Source organism: Aspergillus brasiliensis (genome assembly GCF_001889945.1).
Source record: "Aspergillus brasiliensis CBS 101740 unplaced genomic scaffold ASPBRscaffold_3, whole genome shotgun sequence".
NCBI classification, from domain to species: domain Eukaryota; kingdom Fungi; phylum Ascomycota; class Eurotiomycetes; order Eurotiales; family Aspergillaceae; genus Aspergillus; species Aspergillus brasiliensis.
The window spans coordinates 234865-253620 of record NW_027137444.1 but is presented as its reverse complement, the minus strand read 5'-3'; the positions used below and the strand labels follow the sequence as shown (position 1 = coordinate 253620).

Genomic DNA, 18756 nt, shown 5'->3' with positions numbered 1-18756 from the left:
CGTCGTTCTTAGATAAGCCCAAGAGTACAACAAGAACAGCTTTTCACTTTAGCATCCTTCCATTGATCTCACTCCAAACCAGACATACTGTCACAATTCTCAACAATGATGCTTCAAGGCGTCGCATTCATCACCGGTGCCGCCTCAGGTTTATATCATCTATCCCACTTTACCCCGCTACCTTACTACCCATGCAAATCAGAATAAACTAATTACTGTACAACTTTTTAGGCATCGGAAAAGCCACCGCCTATGCCCTCGCCCGCCACGGCGTCCACCAGCTCGCTATCGCTGATATCAACTTCGCCGCAGCGCAGGAAACCGCCCAGGACATCGAGACCCGCTTCAGTGGAGTGAGAGCGCTTCCGCTGGATATCGACGTGACTGATCCGGTTTCTGTCCACGAGGCTGTGTCAGAGACGGTTCGACAGTTCGAGCGGATTGATTATGCAGTTAATAGTGCTGGGATTGCTGGGTCAATGACGTATTCGGGGGACCATGATATCGCGGAGTGGGAGAAGACGTTGGCGGTTAATTTGAACGGGGTGTGGATGTCTAGTCGGGAGGAGATTAAGGTTATGATGGGGCAGGAGAAGAGGGATGATAGGTAAGGTTTTCTATGAGGACAAATTGATGATGATGATGATGAGGTTCGGTCAGTGCTAATGTGTGATGTGTGCGCTTGCTCTACAGCCCTCGTTCAACACGAGGTGTCATTGTCAACGTGGCATCTGCGTATGGTCTCGTTGCGGCGTCGGCTAATATACCCCTTGTTTCTTATACGGCTGCGAAACATGGTGTGGTGGGAATGAGCAAGGCTGATGCTATTGCTTATGCGCCTCTGGGGATCCGAATTAATGCTATCTGCCCTGGTTATGTTCAAACTCCGATGGTCGATCAGATGGCTGATGAGATCATGCAGAAGGAAGTGTTGAAGGTTCCTGTGGGAAGGTTGGCGGATGTAGAGGAAATTGCGGACACCATTACGTTCATGTTGTCGCCGATGAGTAGCTATATGTATGGGTCTGCGTTGGTGGTGGATGGGTAGGTCGCTCTTTCTCTTGGAGGCTTTACTGGAAGCTGTTTTTGCTGACGATTCTAGGGGGTTTATCGCGCAGTGAAAGCTAGCATGGCAGGGAGACTTTTATTGTTCTGTACTCCGTAGCCTTGGATTGAAAGTTGTGGTGGCTCAGACTCTCGGGTGTTGTTGCCCTTCTGCTCGTTTATCGGGAATGCATGCATGATGTCCAATAGTATACGGAGTAGTAATGACGCCAATGCACAGCTGAAATCCTCCGCGGGACGCCTGAAAGATCCGAAGAGCTTCCCCCATCGGGATGTTTGCTATCCACGTCTGCTCCCCATTGCTAATCGCACGATGAAGTTCCACTCACCAGCTCGACAACTCATCGCTGTCAGATGACAGATGCTCTTCGGTGACTGGTCACGGCGATGCCGGTTTGTCAAAATCCGCACGCTGGCCTGGTCTGCAGGTAGCCGTGTGAGTAGAACTCAACCGGAGAAATCTCGGTGGTAGAGCGAGTCATGTCGAGACAGCAGATTAAAGCCCGTGTTCTGGAATTCGGGTAGCGGCCAGATAGCTCAATCTTGGACAGCTCCTGCGTGAATCGTTCTATCCACAGTTCTACACAGTATGGGCTCTGCGAGGGGCCAGTTCGCCCTTGGCGACGATCATTGCAATAAGTCAGTGGGTCTGCGCACTACTACGGAGTAGTTCTATCCCAGCAAGGGCAATTGCTCGACACTCAGGCCCCACAGAATTAAGATCACCCAATGAGGCCGGTGGATTTCCTCCTTGTATGGAGTAGTCCCGATCAACCTCATCGAGAGTTTTCCTTCAGCCCGCCAGCTATGTGCGCTTATTGAGTCATGAAAGATACCTGCAGGCCTTCCAATTTGTCGGAACTATTCGCCGAAGTATTCTCTCAAAAAGCCACAGGCCCGTTCACGATTCCGAAGTGAGAAATAAGACATGGAAAATAGGCCTCGACAGTTTTGCTTCCTCCATGCCCCTTTTCAATGGAAAGGTATATAAGGCAGCGTGAGCGATCTGGCTCACCATTTGGTGCTGGCTTGTCTAGCTGCGACTGCCATATTTAAATTACCCTACCTCCATTATTGGGGATGTACCCTTTTCAATTTGGACTGGCCTTATTGGCAGCAGTCTTCTCTCTAGTCTCATGGGCCAATGGCAGCAACCTCCACGTGCGTGCCACCGGTAACACGGTGCGCTTCAATGTTACCTTGACGTGGGAGGACTGGGCACCGGCAGGTATCCCTCGCAAGATGATCCTCATGAACGGCCAGTTTCCCGGGCCAGCACTGCAGCTGCGGCAAGGGGATGATGTCGAGTTTTTTGTGACCAATCGTCTTCCCACAAACACCACAGTCCACTTTCATGGTATGTTCCCCTTCTTCATGTGCAACAGCCGACTCTGACCCTTCCAGGTATTGAGCAGCTTGACACTCCATGGTCCGATGGTGTTCCTGGTTTATCGCAAAGACCTATCGCGCCTGGCGGCAGTTTCCTCTACAAATGGCGAGCGACGAACTACGGAAGCTATTTCTATCACGCTCACAGCAGAGGTCAAATTTGTGACGGCCTCTACGGCGCGATACACATTCAACCGAACGAATCAGTGGAGAGGCCCTTCCGTCTAATCACGAACAACTCAAGGGAGCTCCAAGCCATGCAAGCAGCTGAGCGGAGGACTAGCCCTATTATGCTGTCCGACTGGCGCGTCTTGACCTCGGAAGAGCTGTGGAGTGCAGAGGAAACGACAGGACTAGACGCAATATGTATCAATGCGGTCCTTATCAACGGAAAAGGATCGATCAGTTGCCCAGGCCAGCAAGGTTTCACTGAGCTGGCCAGCGCTGCGCAGAAGCAACTCATCGGTAACCTAAGTCTAACTGACACGGGGTATGTGTGACACACTTGATATGTAATGATTAAATCTAACATAGTCATCCAGATGCCTCCCACCAACTTTAGTATCCACTGAAGGCACGTGGTCTCACAACTACAGCGCTATGCCACCGTCTATGTTTTATGGCTGCCGTCCTGGCAATGGAGGAACTGAGAGTCTCCTCGTCGACCCGTCTGTCACGTACGTCAGCTATGACTTGATCAGCGCGGCTGGGGTCTCGATGTTGACCTTTTCCATTGACGAGCACCCGATGTATGTCTATGCTATCGATGGGCGGTACATCGAGCCGACTTTGGTGGACGCGGTTACTATAGCCAACGGAAACCGCTACTCCGTTCTGGTTAAATTGGACAAGCCCACTGGTAACTATACTGTTCGCGCGGCGAATTCGGGCATCAACCAAGTCATCAACGCGACGGCGGTCCTGACCTACGACACACCATTCAAGTCCCAGAAGGGCTCTTCGGTGCCTTCGATCGATATTCACGGATCGCCTGTCTCTTCCAACTACACCCTGTTGAACGAGACTACAATCATGCCATTCCCTGTAGAGGCCCCATCTTCAGAGGTTGCTGCGACCCATATTCTAAGAATCGGCCATTACAATGCTTCCTACCGGTGGACTGAGGGCAACTCCAGTTTCCCGCTTTCCCTGGAGGCCGCATCGCCACTGCTCTTTTACCTGTCTACCGCTAAACCTGATCTTACAATCAAGACGCTCAACGGAACCTGGGTTGACTTGATCTTCCATGTGAATGGCCAGATCCAGCCCCCTCACCCAATACATAAGCACAGCAACAAGTTTTATGTGATTGGTCAAGGCAACGGAGCGTGGAATTACTCCTCCGTGGCTGAAGCGATGCAATATATCCCGGAGAATTTCAACCTTGAGACTCCTCAGATTCGGGACACCTTCATCACCCCGGCGGCGTCGACCGAAGACACGTGGCTGGCGATCAGGTACCATGTTGTAAACCCCGGTGCATGGCTGCTCCATTGCCACATTCAAGTGCATCTGAGTGGCGGCATGGCATTGGCGTTATTAGATGGTGTGGACGAGTGGCCTGTGATTCCCAAGGAGTACGAGCTCTCTGACTCCTGACGGCCAGTGATCGATACTCGGCAGTGATGTGATATGTTCACTTTAGACTGTATATACACTGTGTGTTTGTTTATATGATGACCGCATGATTGACATATAATAAGCGAAATAAGGGGCTGTCCCCGGGAGTAGTCTGTTTGGTCCCATTTCAGCTGCTCTGACGTAGGAGTAAGCAACAGATGCAAAATAGAAGGATGATTAAAACTCTGTATGATGCATGGGATAGCAAGCCTATCCAATGACGATGATTACCAAAGAGTTTAACGTGCAGTGCTAAGCAACGCGACCATCGCAAGGCATACTCGATCGGGTTAAGGGTGAGATGCACGTGGACGCGGGGATCGCTGCGCCTCAGGCATCGCGACCAGCAAGCGTCCAGCCTCAGCGTTTCGATGTCCTCACTTCTTTCATAATCCGCACTTCTCGTCAGACAATCCCAGACATGAAGATCATCAGATAGCGTTGTATCTGATGTGACACCATTGTAAGTGTCTGCTGTACAAAGGTTGGAACAACCCCAACCTCTTCATCCCCTGAGCCTCGCACTGGTTACCCGATTCAGCTGCATACCAAACTGGCCCCCGCTATGCCTCTAAAACTGGTCAGATCAGAATGTATACTCACGCTGCAATTTAGTCCGATTAGCCTATAGCGCCACATTGCATTCCGCACACGCCCCGCTCATCAAACCATTAGCTATGGTTTTCTGCGGCAAACCAAGCAAGGGCTGCGGCGAATGCCGGTCTCGCAAAATCCGGTGCGACCAAGCCCGTCCAACCTGTTCACAATGCGCCAAGGGAAACCGGGTCTGCCCCGGATACCGCGACCAACTATCCTTGATGTTTCGGGATGAGAGCCAGCAGGTCATCCGGAAGGCGCGGACCGGGACAACGGCGCGCAGAGCCAAGTCTTCGAGAAAGACTACTGGCCCCGGCAGTACTACTCGTAGTGCGCCAGCTACGACTACTTCCCCCAGTGGCAGTGGCCTGGCCACTGCTAGCCCTAGTCCAGCCCCAGTGTTCTCTTCGGCAGACAGTAATGATCCGTCTTCGACGGCCGGCGATCTGGAGCCGCTTGAGTTCGACGGTCCGGCGTATTTATCTCCCCAATTTGTCGAGCAGCATGCCATACAGCAGCCCCTAGTGCTACAGCCATCGTACCAACCAACAAAGAATGAAGCTATTTCTTATTTCCTTCGACAGAACGCCTGGATTGGATCGTTCTGGTCGAAGATCGAAGCAAATCCTGATATCTTACGCAGGGCATCGGCAACTAGCCACAACGCCCTGATGACCAGCTTGGCTTCTGTAGGGATAGCGATGATCTCGCGTATGAGGAAATCTACAACGATGAAGATAGCCGCGGAGAAGGAGTATGGCAATGCTTTGCAGCTCCTCACCACGGCCGTTGCAGATCAACAGCAGGCTAAGAATAACGCAACTCTTGCCGCAGTGCTTATGTTGGCCATCTACGAGGTGAGTCCGCCCCGCTTATTTGGTGGCCCCAAATTAACACCTCCCAGGTGATCACTAGTAGAGGTTCTCGCTTTATCGACAATTGGACCAATCATATTAGTGGTGCTGCAGCGCTGCTAGAGCTGCGAGGTGTAGAACAGCTTCAGGACCCAGATGGGCTGCAACTCTTTTTGCAGCTTCGATATCAAATTGTAGGTTCTGCGTGTTTATTTGGCCACTTGACCCGTAGTTGGCTAACTTGCATTTCGACAAGATCATAAGCTGTCTTCAAAGGGAGGCGCATGTGCCCGACTCAGTTCTTCACTGTGTCAAAGTTGCCATTTTTCTACGACCGCATGCAGAGGCCTATGGCGACCAATTGATTAACATAATGGGGCGGCTAGCAAATCTCCGAGCTGATATTAAAGAAAAGATCCTGACCGACCGGAAGAAAATCCTGGAATCTGCATACGCTATCGAGGCGGAGTTGATGTCATGGCTCATGTCTCTGCCAGACAACTTCCCGTATGCCACCATTGAAGATCCCTGGCCTACTCTCAACTGGGGTCCCAAGCCTTATAACAACATCTATCACGTGTACACTGACTTTTGGATCTGCAACTCGTGGAACCAATACCGCGTCGCACGGATCATTGTCAGCGATCTCATCCTGACATGTATCCGGGAATTAAACGCCGGTTCGCCACTCCCTGCCGATCTTGTCACTCATACCTCTCAGATTCGCAACACCGCCAGACAGCTCGCCAGCGACGTCTGCGCCAGTGTGCCTTATTACTTTACCGATAGTGTCTTTAAGCTTGCGACCGGACAAGCGGAAGGGAGACCCAGCGATGAGTTACCCCCACAACAACAAGGCTTCGTTCGCGGTGTGGTGCTCCTCTGGCCGCTGGCCATGGCAGCCGCCACGCGAGGGCTGAATCATCCGTTACGCCACTGGGTGCTTGACTGTCTCCAGATGATCGGAAATGGCATGGGAATCGATCAGGCGCTGGCCTTGATTGAACTCTTAATGACGGAAGATGGTGTCTTCGACATGCTGGCCCTACCGGAGGACGATAAAATCGCAAGCGGCTCGACTGGAGCCTCGCTAAATACATATACTACTACCACTCGGATGGGATGAGTTATGCAACAATACGACAATACCCACATAGTGGCAGGCCACGTGTAAATCTTAGCCATCAATCTGTCTAACTAGCGTTGATGCGGTGTATAGCAGCATATAGCAATTCTACTTGAAATATAATTTCCATAGTCACAAACTGAGATAATGTATACACACACAATTTTTATCCTACCGTCCATATAATAACTGCCACATACTCATGTTCCTTTATTCTTATTTCTTTCAACACAGTGTGTTAACCATTCATATTAGTCCGTGTGTCGTTCCCAGCCTGTCAAAGCTTGATACTGATTAGGCCAGATAGACGGGTCCCTGTGCCCGACGGTGGCTGTGCCCATGACAACAGTCTAAGCCTTAACTAACTACCAGTTACTAGTTACTCTCTGCACAACTCTAAGCCCCCCCCCCCCCCCCCCCCCCCCCCCCCCCCGGCAACCACACCAAAACCGGCAAGGCTGTGCACGGAATCTTCCATTCAACTTTCGAACCATGCATTATCCACTCCCTTTAATAAAGAGTCATGATCCAAGCAAGCAAAGAGGGTTCTCTGCTCAACATAGCCGCCCCCCTCCCCCCCCCTCCCCTCCCCACCGTCTTCTCTAGTATCATCCTTCCATTAACTCCGATTTGTCCTGTCCTGTGCCGGTCGGTACCCATGCCACATGCTTCATGCATGCAGGATAGCTAGTACTTGTTAGCTAGGGAGTTATCCTTGTAAGGCTAGGTAGGTCATTAACTACCTTAACAAATAGACTAGCTAGTTTAACTAGCTAGACTACTTACTTTTGCGGCGCATGAAGAATACACTCAATGTGGAATAGATACTTGGGAGTTCCTTACATATTGGGGCAGTGTCATACAACAAACGATATCGTGGTGGCACATACCCACATACTATTGACTGTGGTTGGTACTTAATGGCGGAGCAAACCTTGAAAGTTGTCAAACATAAGACTACTACTATCTGCCTTAGGCTCACTTGATTTTCTGCCTTGTGAACTAGTACGCTCATTCGGCGCTTACTTCCGTATATCGGGTATGATTGATGTATGCATGTATGTATTTATGCTAATTTGTCTGTTTGGTTGTACATGAGTCCAGAATGATGTGGGTATTATGTGGGTATTATCACTAAACTACATATTACTGTGGAACATTATGCTCTCGTAGCCACTTCGTATGGGAAGTTCCTTCTCTTTAACAAATGGAAAGATCTTTAAATCTGCCTTGGACGACAGGCTGTGTCTTTATCGACATATATATTTGGTTAGTTGGCGCATCACTCTTTCAAGGTGTAGGTAATAGTAGTTGCCATCTTGGTGATATACCACTAGTACTTCCTGGTTATTCCTGACACAGTGAATTCTTCTTGCACTGACATCAACCTTACCTGCTAGAACGGTACTGTGTCATATTCTACCCCGTCACACGTGCCTGCCTTTTCTTCTACATTTATTCTTCCATCTCAATCCCTCAACCAACATGCCTGGACCCTTTGGGATGCGAAAAAGTATCGACTCTCTAACGAATCTGGTCAGAGGAAACTCACTGCGACGTCGTCAGACTCAAGGTCTCGATCAGAATCAGGATCAAGAGCAGTATCAGGATCAAGCTCATACTCAAATACCCATCACTAGTGGTTCAGCAGCATCAAATATGGGCCATTCTCATTCTCGACAGAGCAGACATCGTTACGACTACTCCGGTGCTACAGCTAGAACTCCAGTGCCCCAGTCAACTGGAAAGGCAGCCATGAATAGCACCCAGGCTCCAGACCCCTGGGCGCCTCCGCCCTACGAGACACAAGCTGCTGCTGCTGCTCCTTCTACCACCTCGGGAAGCAGTGATTCGCCATACTCTTTCCTGCGGGATTTTGATACGATCTTCATTGTGGATGATAGTACCAGCATGCTGACGGGTAACCGCTGGAAGGAGGCCGAAAATGCTATCGCTGCTATCGCGCCCATTTGTACGCAGTATGACCAGGACGGGATCGATGTCTACTTCCTCAACCATCGTCGCGCGGGAGCTCAGAAGGTGAAGGGTGGATATATGAATATCAAAACTGCAGATGATGTTCGGGAGATCTTTGGGAGTGTGTATCCATATGGCCCGACGCCTTTTGGCCGACGCCTCTACGAGATTCTCAATCCGTATATGCGAGACCTGCAGAAGGCAATTTCAAAGAGCGACGGATCGTGTGACTCGGCTCAAATCATGAAACCGCTCAATATCATTGCGATTACGGACGGGGCGTTTACGGACGATGCGGAAAGTGTCATTGCAGAGGTCGCTCAAAAACTGGACGACAAGAAATATCGTGCGGTGCCTTGGCAGGTGGGAATCCAATTCTTCCAGATCGGAGATGATGCCCAGGCAAGGGCGTATTTGCAGGAGTTGGACGACAATCTGGCGGAGATGCAGAAAAAGGACCACCTCCGGGATATTGTGGATACTGTGCCGTGGAGAGGTGATCAGGGGCAGACGCTGAGCGCTGATGGCATTCTAAAGTGCGTCCTTGGCGCCGTGTCCAAGAAGTATGATAAACGCGAAGCGTCGTTTCACTACTGAGGAAGAAGATCAGCTCTGGTCTTCTCGTGCGCTCGTTCCTTATCATCTCCACATTCGTTGCCTTCACAGCTTTGCTTTTCTTCGGCCTTTTAGGGATTGGCCATGGCTTGAGTCTAGACTGTGCCCTTCATCTTCGCGACCCTGTCGTTTGTGTAACAGCGGCAGGGGCTGGGATGAAACGCGTTGCAGCAAGCGCCGTGTTGCCGCCGGCTTCTCCGAGACCAGAGCCCGTATTAGAATAGGATTTTATGACTGGTCAATCTTCCTCAGATAGTGAGAATCAAATCGGTTGCTCTCGGCTGTCTTTGCTTTTTTGAAGCCTGCGTAGAAGGTAATGATTGGCGTGTTATCTGTATTTGTGAACTATCTACGAAGTCCAGCTGTGGCTCCCGGGTAGTCCCGCTAAAATGAACTGTTCACGACTCAGTTAAGCAGGAGGTACCGATTGGCCCATATTATATGAGTAGAAGGTAAGTGCGTAGTACTAGGTATCTAGTGAGTAGTGACAGCCGTCTGTCAGAGATGCTGGTGGTTACTGTCGCTAGCCTTCGACTATTTGTTGTCCTCCAAACCTTGAGTTTCGTGAGAGGCCGATCGACCCTAGTTGCTCGGCAGCCGGGAAGTTAAAGGACAAATATTGACTGGTCGCTGGGGTGCAGCCAGAGGCGCTGAGCAGGCCACTGGGACTTTATCTAAATGAATCAGCGACGGGACAATTAATTGGCTAAACAAGGCATTCCCCCTGGGCGCGTAGACGCGCTGGTCCGTGAGGATGGATCATCGGTCTTGTCCTAGACCCCTGTGCTAGTGCTAGTTCCGTTAGTTCGATGGGGAAACACTGGGTCGGGAGGAGATGGAAATTGACAAATCATCTTCGGATGGACCGGCTGTTCCCTCTTGTTGTTGTTGTTGTTGTTGTCAGCATGTTGCAATTTGGCTGGTCGTCGGGACAATGGGGACGACAGGAGACAATGAAACTGGGGGTGATGCAGGAGAGATGCAGCAACAATGGCTGGCGGCTGCAAAAGGTTGAAAGGCAGGCAATCAAGTTCAGCCCTCAGGCTGCCAGGCACGGTATCGTATCATTGGGTAAGATTGATTCTTTTTCCCTCGAGCACCTGCGGGTCTCTCACGTGGTGTGGAGAAATGAGATCGGCGTGTATGCGTAATGTATTGAAGGTACTCCTCAAGTCCTCAAGGGTCGACTGTCTGGCTTCATCCATCAACAATAGGATTGGGAATACCTTCATGATTGGCTCAAATCTTGGCTCTCATATGGTAACATCGTACAGAGTTAGGTTTTGGCTCTGATGAATAGCCTTTTCTCGGCTCCCTGGCAGGGTATCACGAAGGATGAATTTACTTTTTAACCATTGAAAACTCACCAGCCTCAGGTGGCGAAGCAAGGTTCAATACGGTACGGCCAGGTTCAAGCACCAGCCACCGCAGCCCCAAAGCGGTAATACAGCGTGGGTCCGTCGTGGAATTTCCACCCGCCGGCGTCTCCAAGCAGTCCAAGACTGTCCAAGCAACGCTCGAGTCAACCCGAGTCAACCACCGATTCGGTTTCGTGGCTGGCTGTTTTTGTGATCCATCGATATTAATCACTCGGGCTTCTTTCGGTCTCCACCAACTAAGTTCCGACTAGACGGCAGTAGTGGTCCCCATGGGCTCCTGTGTACGCTGGTTCGCCAGGAGTGATCAGCATCTCTCCCAGTCTTTGGCCGGTGGATCGAATCTCCCAAGTCCCAGGAACCATGCTCGGATCTCATCGTGTCTTTTTTCCCCCCTAAACCGGCCGTCCCTCTCTGGTTGCCATGAAAACCTTCTCCTCATCCATCCTCGCTTGCAGGGGCGATCCCCTTTGTGACGTGGTTTTTGCCCTGTCCAGTGGATCCTTGATAAGCGCGCCGTGCGAACGATCGATTCAGCTGCTCAAATTCCACCGCAAAGTCCACGCACTGTGCATTGAGGCTATTTAGTGACTATCTATCAGTCTACGATTGGATCTGCTCTGGCTGTCTGCGCTCCCCGAAGCCGGTTCAGCCTGGCTGTCACCGACTTGTCTGGACCACGTGTGGAATCTCTTAAGAAGTCTGGTTCGAAACGTTCGACTCCTGCAGCAAGCGCCGCAATTTCTGCTCTGCCTCTCAACATCGTCCTTGGCTTCAGTCTCCGCCTTGTCGGCGCTTCCTACCCTTCACCACCCTGCACCATTGGCCGTGGTTGAACGTTCAATCTCCCGACCAAACTTCCAATTATAACTTCCTCACCCCCGCGGCTAATGATACAGTGATCTCCAACAGCCATTGCCCACTGTTGGTGTCAGAACGTCCCCTGGATTGTTATGGCACGGCGCTCCTGAGCCTGTTCTCGATTCTTATATTGCCTCTCAACCGCGCCGCCTGGCGCAATCTTTCGAACTGCACGGCTCAAGCCTTTTGAAAAGCACAGCCCGACTAGGCTTATAGAACACTCCTTCGGTTTTGCGCATTTTGACTCTGTCCTGGCTGGCCTTGGACACTGTTCATCGTCTCTCCTTACATTGTATAATACGCGCTTCTTATATCACGGGTCTCGCTTCGATTGCGGTTCTCTTTCAGAGTCCAACTACTAATCAATCCCCACTACACATTCAACCATTGTCAACTTGCTTCGTGTGAGAATGGCTTCCACTACTTTGATGACCTTCCTCCTGTAAGTGTTGCTAAATAACTAGAATAGAGGGACTGCTGCTAATAACCGTCGTAGCTCCACCCACCCCCATGTTCAATCGGTCAAGCTACTAGGGTCGTGGGATAACTTTTCCCAGCCCTATATCATGGAAAGAGATAAGCGTGTTGGCGCAGGGCAGTGGCGTGGATGCCACACTTTCACCAACATCGTATGTGATGGTTCACCAACACAAATGACGCCGGCACGCTCTGGGGGACTCAAAATGGGAGGTACATACTGGTACTATGTATGTTGTCATCCAACTTCCCCCACGTAGAACATCAATCTGACAGATGGTCTAGTATTTGCTGGATAACGATACAGAATACTATAACGAGGCTGAGCCCATAACCACGCACTGCCCTCTCCTGCCAGGTCAACCCGTCAATGTTCTCAACGTCCCAGTTATCCTCCCGGATACATTTCCCACTCATACGCACGTGAGGAGTCCCAGTTTACAGAAGGCGGATCAACGAACCATGAACCCCGAAGACAAGTACATGAATCCTCGACAGCCGCCTAAGCCCAAGCTTCCTCGTCTTCGCACGTCTCCTCCTCTGTTGCAACAACCGGCCCCGGCTTGGTCATTCAGCACGTCTCCTCTCGGAATTATCACCCACAGAGGCGCATCGCAGCCTAGTAGCGCAACCCCAAAGGCGAAGGGCCTGGACGTACCGAGAGCAGCGGGATGCAAAGCCGCTCGCTCTGTATCGCCGCCTAGATCGAGGGGTCTTCGCGCCGCCTTCCGACATTGGAACACGTCTTCCCCCGATCTCGGATCCGCCGAAGATGACTGCCGGGCTAATAGGCTTGCTGCAAATCATGGGCTCAAGGGCCTGTTTGGGAGGCAGGAAGAGCATTCCTACCTCGCAGTCCCACCGTTCGCTGCTCCCGAGAGCTCCCGGCCCGCTGATCCCGGCAGTGATTCTCAGCATTCGACTGATTCCCTGCTTCGCACAACCGGAAACTCTGGAGGACGCTGTTCAGTGCCTTTGACAATCCAAGATCGACGAGCGCTCAATTCAAAGCTCACGGAAAATGGCTACCACAGAGTACCTCTCACCGTGCAGACCAAACCAGAAAGCGGAGTATCCGAAAAAGTCCCGACTCGGGAAGGGCATCCGCATATAGTCAGGAGGTCTCTTCCCATGGAGTCACCGGCAATATTATCGACTGCCATTGGGCCTTCAAAGTTCGATCTTGCTACTACTCCAACCGGCTTCACTACCGGTGAGAAGAGGCTCCCGACATTACCCAATACGCCGTCGTCCGTCATGGATGAAGCGCTACGGGACATCGATGAGCAAGAAAAGGCTCTTGACCCAGAAGCTCTAGGCAGTCATTTCTCAGATTTCACCGATACTGAGTCTGTCGCTGGCAGCTCGGTGTGTGAACGGAGCCACTTTTCGGAGTGGACCGTGGACTCGGATGTTCTGTCTCCTCAGTCTATGGAATGCTCAATCACTGTCAACCAAGATGCCCAGGTATCGTTCACAACCGAAACCGCTGGTCCAATGGACTTTCTCAAGACCTCTATACCCGCTGATCTGAGTGACCCGGACACTCCCCATCTTACAGTTAACTCACAGTCAGCGGCGACCTCCATCGCTGGTGACTCACCTCGCTTGGATCTCCCTCTTCCTCGACTTTCTATCTCATTATCCCCCTCTGATCTTGACATCCCGGGTCTATACATTGATGACGAAGATCGCGTGGAAAGCAACCCCAAGCGACATGCAGCCTTTTTCGGAGCGGATGAGTCGATCAAGGGCCTCGGTCTTTTACAGAGCCCTGACCCCTCGGCGCTGCAATTCCCCGAAGATGTCACCAGCGATAGAACTCCTCGTCAATCACAAGGCTTGGCTGCACCCAGCAAGAACCCTGAGCGTTTCAGCAGGGTCTCCTTACTGGGGCAATCTGCAGCAATGCGCGAAATGATGGATGAGCTGAGTTATCTGAGGCATATGATAGAGTCTGGCTCCGGTACAGAATTCTGAACATATTGATAAACCGCGAAACGATAGGTATCGCCTTTCTTGTAATTATACACCTAGATGGGGGCACTTGGTGTGAATATACTATGTACATAATTATGATGCTGCGTTTTAGCGATTAGAAGTGATAGTTAATGATGGTCAAAGAAATAAAATTCGAATATGCTACACCTACAGTCCAGTCTCTCTTATCGTTAGTAACTTAGTATACCTTCCAGTAGATCGGGAGCGGATCAACGCGAGCCAAACCAACGCGACAAACACCCGCATGCCAAGAGTTTTGGCCTTCCGCTAGGGAAATCCAACCAAGACAACTGAACAACAGGACTGGACACAAGCTACAGGCATTCACGGCAATTGCTTTCCCTTTTCATTATATAATGGCCTGAGGTTTTGTCTAGGAAAAGATGGCTGAAGAACTTGATTCACGGCCGCCCCATGAGCCGCAGCTCACGCCTGTCGGGGAGAAGTCCTTACCCGCAAAATGTAAGGCAAACACTCTGACTTACTGTCCCACGATGGATCTTATTGCTCTGTCGACTGAGGATGATGAGCTTTTTGTTTACCGCCTGAATGGGCAGAAGGTTCTTGGAGGCTCATACAAAGGTGATCCTTATCTCGATGAGGATGATGGTGGTGGCGAGATACGCGGATTGAAGTGGAAGAATACCGGTAAGCTGTTTACTTCCTTCGTAGTTGAGCGTGTAGACGTGCAGCTCTTTCTGCTCATCCCATCTTCTGAATTTGGGGGAGACTGACATATCGGCAGGTCATCTGCTCTCTGTGGCTTGCGCTGACAACACTATCCGGGTCATCAGCGCTTACAGCGGGAAAACGGTTCACCATTACTCTGCTTATCAGTCCGAGGGCGAATCATCACCGCCTGTCAAGGTAACCTGCTTAGGCTGGGGAGTGAATTTTACCGACAGCAAAGCAGCAAAGAGGCATCTGCACGATGCGGCAGGACAAGTCAACGTCGATGATCTCTTGTCACCGGACAATCATCCGTCGAAAGCAGCAGCTTTGCTCAAGGCTGACTTGCCGAGAGAGCTCGCATTGCTTGATGTTGAGTCTTCACTTCCCAAACTGAGCACATTACCAGCAACAGGCAGCGAGTGGGTCTCTCATCTTTTTGTGTGACTGATGCAGCTAACACAGCGTTTAGTGACGATGTATTTAGTTCGCGAGCGTCTATTGACGCCATATTCCATGCTATCTCAAAAAGCGCTAGCGACGCGGTGGATGTATTGTTAGTTGGCTTTGACGATGGAACCGTTCACCTGCGCATCTTCGATTGTTTCGAGATTGGCTCTCTTCAGGTCGGAGGTTCTATTGGGAAACCTGGCCCTTGCCAGATCCTTCGTCATGCCTCTCATCCGCTCAGCTCGACACACGCATTATTGGCGCTGGCGCCGGAGTCCACCTCGAGCGCTTTACATCTCCTCACACTTGATCTCCGCTTCATTACCCGATCAGGGCGATATCTCTCTCTCCTTGCCCACAAGACGACCCAGCTTCAGAATCTGCTAAGGTACATCAGTCAGGTGCAGAGGCAGATTGAACTTGAATGGAAGAATGCACAAGAATTGCCGACACGGTACATGCGCAGTGTCAATGAGGACTTGCAGGAGAAATGCCACTGCGATTTTGTTACAGCTGCGTATCACCTGGTTGTTACCGGGGATTGTTTTGAGCCATTGAGGGAATTCTTGGTGGATATTGTTGGCGAAAGGGTAAGTTGTGACGTGCTCTGCATTGAACGTATCCATATTGACCATACCACAGGGACACAAAAGATGGGAAAAGGCTGTTTCGAGTGGCTATGAGAACGTTCGACGGTTAACCCACGAATGTCTTCTTCCCGCTCTGGAGAGGTGTGAAGTACTATTGAGCCGACTGATAGGGCTATCAAAATTCTACAAACTGAGTGAAGTACTCGGCCTGGAAACATCAGACCTAACGGCAATCGTGGAGACCCTTGACTGTCTTCATCTCCTCGCCCATCACATACTAATCCATGCCAACGAAGAATTGACCCAATTTAGCTGTTTCTCTAGATGGCTTCGCCATGAGATAGACATGCAAAGTGCAGAACCAATGTCACAAACCCTAGAGGAGCTGATGGAGAAGACAGACATGGTCGAATACCCACAGACGCTGAAATACATACGAGGCGCTCTTACAAAGAGCAAGTTGCGGAAGTTCATTCAACAACTGCCCATGATGGGGATGCCACGGCCACCTCCCACAACCTCAGAGAAATGGGCTCCAACCGGCCAGGACAGGTCATTCTATGACACGTTTAGAAAACTTCTCGAGCAGAGTGATAGTCCCGACGAGGCCAATTCCGTTGAACTACCCAAGATGAATGACTTAACGAAACGATTGGGGCTACAGTTCGAAAGGGTCTTTGGGCAGATCGCGTTAACACAGCGCCGGGGAATACTCCACCGTTCGCCTTTGGCTCTTCATCCCGACTGTGATAAAGATGTCATTGACATTGTTATGTGTAACGAGGTAAGACATTGCATTGGTTTATGGTCATAACCATCGCTTATCAGGTATGCAGGATATCGAACAGAAGGATCAATGTGTGATCTACATTGCTACTAGATCCATTAAGAAAAAGCACCTACGTAAGCAAACTATCCGCATATGAGGCATTACCATGATAGCGTACTGATCTCCCCAGTCTGTTTCTATCGCGTTGAGTTGGACTCCGAAAATGGTGTTAGTTCAACTCGACGAGTCTCTACTGGAGCTCTTGACCTACAGGAAGGAGAAGTCCGACAGGTTCAGTTCGTTGAGGATGATACAGTCGTAGTCTTGTGGTCGAACAAGAGTATGCCTTTCCTTTCCATCCGTGGGCCTTTCGCTTTTCAGACCCGCTAACTTCCGTTATAGAAGGAACTTCTTACCTTCTTAGTCTTCCCTTCCAGCCTGCAACGACAATGAAACCTGGCACAGTTACCGAGTCCCTGGCGCCTTGCCCCGTGGACTATCACGATAGCCTGCAGGAACCTACATCGCCCGACCCGGTAACGTCCGCAACGGTCGTGGATCTTATGTGTCCAGATTCTTCATTTGCCGGTCTTATCAAGCATACTTTCATTGGGGCTAAAGCAAAAGCAAAACCCATTCGAGTTGATGTCAACGGCCGACGCGGTCGCCGAGCGATCTGCGTACTGTATGGCGATGCTATGCGGTATGAAGTGTTAGACCTAGATGCGGAACTAGAGGATGAGGATGAAGAGGAAGATGAGGAAGACATGGAGGAACTGGAAGAATAATACTGATCACAAGCATAAGACATGCCCATCTTCATTCTCTCTTCTCGCCTCGATTATTTTTCCGTGCACAGGGCACACGACCCGAGGATGCTTTGCTAGTTTGCACTACGTCATGTCTCAGCTTCCGGTTCCACTAGGATTCCAATCAGTTGGGAAAAGATTCCCTCGATCAACACCAAAGCTGATGAAGACCATCTGTCGATCCATGCTTCCATCCCGTTAAAGGGGAAAGGTTCAGAGTACTAGTATGGAAGAGCTTTATCTTTGAGCCGGACACCGAGGCCAGGCTGTCAGGATAGTTGTGGTTAGTTTTTCTGACGATCCATGACCACCACCCGCGAATGGTAGACACACAGAACCCAAAAGAATCTCCATGGAACAGCCACCCGGCACTTTAAGTGGACAGATATAGTTAGTAAAAGCAAGGCCTTGAAAAACAGCGGCGATGATTTGTGCGTTGGGGGGTTGACGCCCTGAGAGATGGAGCTGGTCGCCGGGGTCACAGCAAGTGGATCGAGAGCCACTTCTTCAAGCAGCAAAATCAAAACAAGCAAACCCGAGGAGGGGAAAAATTTGGGTTGCGGGAACACAGAAAGACCAGCCAGCAAGAAAAAGAGGGAGGGGCACCTAGCCCGGCAAGAATTGGCAGTTCGCAGTTACAAAATACCGTATTTTTGCAAGGGAAAACTGGTGACGACAAGACCACATACCATGAGAGGGAGGGGAAAGAAACAGCAAGTCTCTGCAGCCAGCATGCACCCCTCTCAGGAAAGTTTGTAATATTGTCTAGTAGTAAATTATATTATCTAGCTATATGTTAGCTTAATGCAATTCCCCCGGTAATATTAACAATAACAAATCCCCTGGGATACTAACTATTCGCCTCGTCCTCTATTTTTCTCCGGTCGCTGGACGAGTCACTGACTTGCCGTCACCGACCACTGATTGGTCACGTGCACTGACTAAGCCTAAGATTTCCGCGGGTCTCAGCCAATGAACGGCCGGGACTCACAGGGCTCTGGCGGGCGCTGACTGGTCGATTCGCAGCTGCTCGTCCATTCTTCTGCTGGAACTGCAAATTGAAGGGAATCGCCCTCACATTATTATTGATCCCTCTCTTTCTCTCTCCTTCTCGCTTCTGCTACTTCCCCCTCCAGTGTTTCCTTTCTCCCTTCTCCTCAATCCGCATAGCTTCGACATCCTTGTCTTTTGATCTTACAGTCCGTCCGTGTCTGTTTATTCGACCCTGGGGCTTTTTCTTTCCCTCTTGTTTTGCTTGGTCCTGGCGTGCACCACGGCCGTCTTTTCGCCCTCCTCTCTACCCCCCCGGAAGACCTGGTGCATGCCTCGTCATAATCCACAAAAACAACCTCTGCCCTCCATCCTTCAGAGATAATCCCCATCTTCTGTCCACACGACCACTCTTTTGCTGTGGACGGTCTTATAATAGCCTGCTGGTTCTGTCTGCTTTGTTCTCTTTCAGTCAGAACAGCTCTTTTACCTTCTCTTTTCTATTGTCCCTTTCGCTTGTG

The 18756-nt window shown here is 50.6% G+C and overlaps 6 protein-coding genes across 6 annotated transcripts; all 6 read left to right on the top strand.

Annotated features, from left to right (window-relative positions):
- Nucleotides 1-105: 105 nt before the first annotated feature.
- Nucleotides 106-1121, top strand: ASPBRDRAFT_192947 (SDR family NAD(P)-dependent oxidoreductase; the record flags this gene model as incomplete). The annotated part of the gene is made up of 4 exons (XM_067620544.1): nucleotides 106-148; nucleotides 232-607; nucleotides 694-1044; nucleotides 1103-1121. The coding sequence occupies 4 exons, from the start codon at nucleotides 106-108 to the stop codon at nucleotides 1119-1121; spliced, it is 789 nt and encodes a 262-aa protein (XP_067481461.1).
- A 1024-nt stretch (nucleotides 1122-2145) lies between these two features.
- ASPBRDRAFT_119835 (uncharacterized protein) lies at nucleotides 2146-4053 on the top strand (the record flags this gene model as incomplete). Its single annotated transcript, XM_067617294.1, has 3 exons — nucleotides 2146-2422; nucleotides 2470-2944; nucleotides 2997-4053. 3 exons carry the CDS (start codon nucleotides 2146-2148, stop codon nucleotides 4051-4053), a joined length of 1809 nt encoding a protein of 602 aa, XP_067481460.1.
- A 410-nt stretch (nucleotides 4054-4463) lies between these two features.
- On the top strand, nucleotides 4464-6810 carry ASPBRDRAFT_72684 (Zn(II)2Cys6 transcription factor). The gene is made up of 4 exons (XM_067629182.1): nucleotides 4464-4558; nucleotides 4690-5528; nucleotides 5576-5719; nucleotides 5782-6810. Exons 2-4 carry the CDS (start codon nucleotides 4752-4754, stop codon nucleotides 6649-6651), a joined length of 1791 nt encoding a protein of 596 aa, XP_067481459.1. The 5' UTR covers nucleotides 4464-4558; nucleotides 4690-4751; the 3' UTR covers nucleotides 6652-6810.
- A 1304-nt stretch (nucleotides 6811-8114) lies between these two features.
- On the top strand, nucleotides 8115-9524 carry ASPBRDRAFT_39314 (uncharacterized protein). Its single transcript, XM_067624111.1, has one exon. It carries the CDS (start codon nucleotides 8137-8139, stop codon nucleotides 9223-9225), a length of 1089 nt encoding a protein of 362 aa, XP_067481458.1. The 5' UTR covers nucleotides 8115-8136; the 3' UTR covers nucleotides 9226-9524.
- Nucleotides 9525-11890: 2366 nt separating this feature from the next.
- ASPBRDRAFT_27255 (uncharacterized protein) lies at nucleotides 11891-13937 on the top strand (the record flags this gene model as incomplete). Its single annotated transcript, XM_067622350.1, has 3 exons — nucleotides 11891-11922; nucleotides 11977-12187; nucleotides 12243-13937. The coding sequence occupies 3 exons, from the start codon at nucleotides 11891-11893 to the stop codon at nucleotides 13935-13937; spliced, it is 1938 nt and encodes a 645-aa protein (XP_067481457.1).
- A 404-nt stretch (nucleotides 13938-14341) lies between these two features.
- Nucleotides 14342-17224, top strand: ASPBRDRAFT_52370 (putative anaphase-promoting complex component Cut20/Apc4; the record flags this gene model as incomplete). The annotated part of the gene is made up of 7 exons (XM_067626893.1): nucleotides 14342-14606; nucleotides 14704-15049; nucleotides 15100-15667; nucleotides 15720-16451; nucleotides 16504-16570; nucleotides 16627-16776; nucleotides 16839-17224. The coding sequence occupies 7 exons, from the start codon at nucleotides 14342-14344 to the stop codon at nucleotides 17222-17224; spliced, it is 2514 nt and encodes an 837-aa protein (XP_067481456.1).
- Nucleotides 17225-18756: the final 1532 nt, after the last annotated feature.

Bases quoted from the DNA above. Each gene is read 5' to 3' on its own strand.
- ASPBRDRAFT_72684 (XM_067629182.1), top strand. From the start codon at position 4,752: ATGGTTTTCTGCGGCAAACCAAGCAAGGGCTGCGGCGAATGCCGGTCT. The intron at 5,529-5,575 runs GTGAGTCCGCCC...AACACCTCCCAG, and splicing joins TTATGTTGGCCATCTACGAG to GTGATCACTAGTAGAGGTTC. The intron at 5,720-5,781 runs GTAGGTTCTGCG...CATTTCGACAAG, and splicing joins TGCAGCTTCGATATCAAATT to ATCATAAGCTGTCTTCAAAG.
- ASPBRDRAFT_39314 (XM_067624111.1), top strand. From the start codon at position 8,137: ATGCCTGGACCCTTTGGGATGCGAAAAAGTATCGACTCTCTAACGAAT.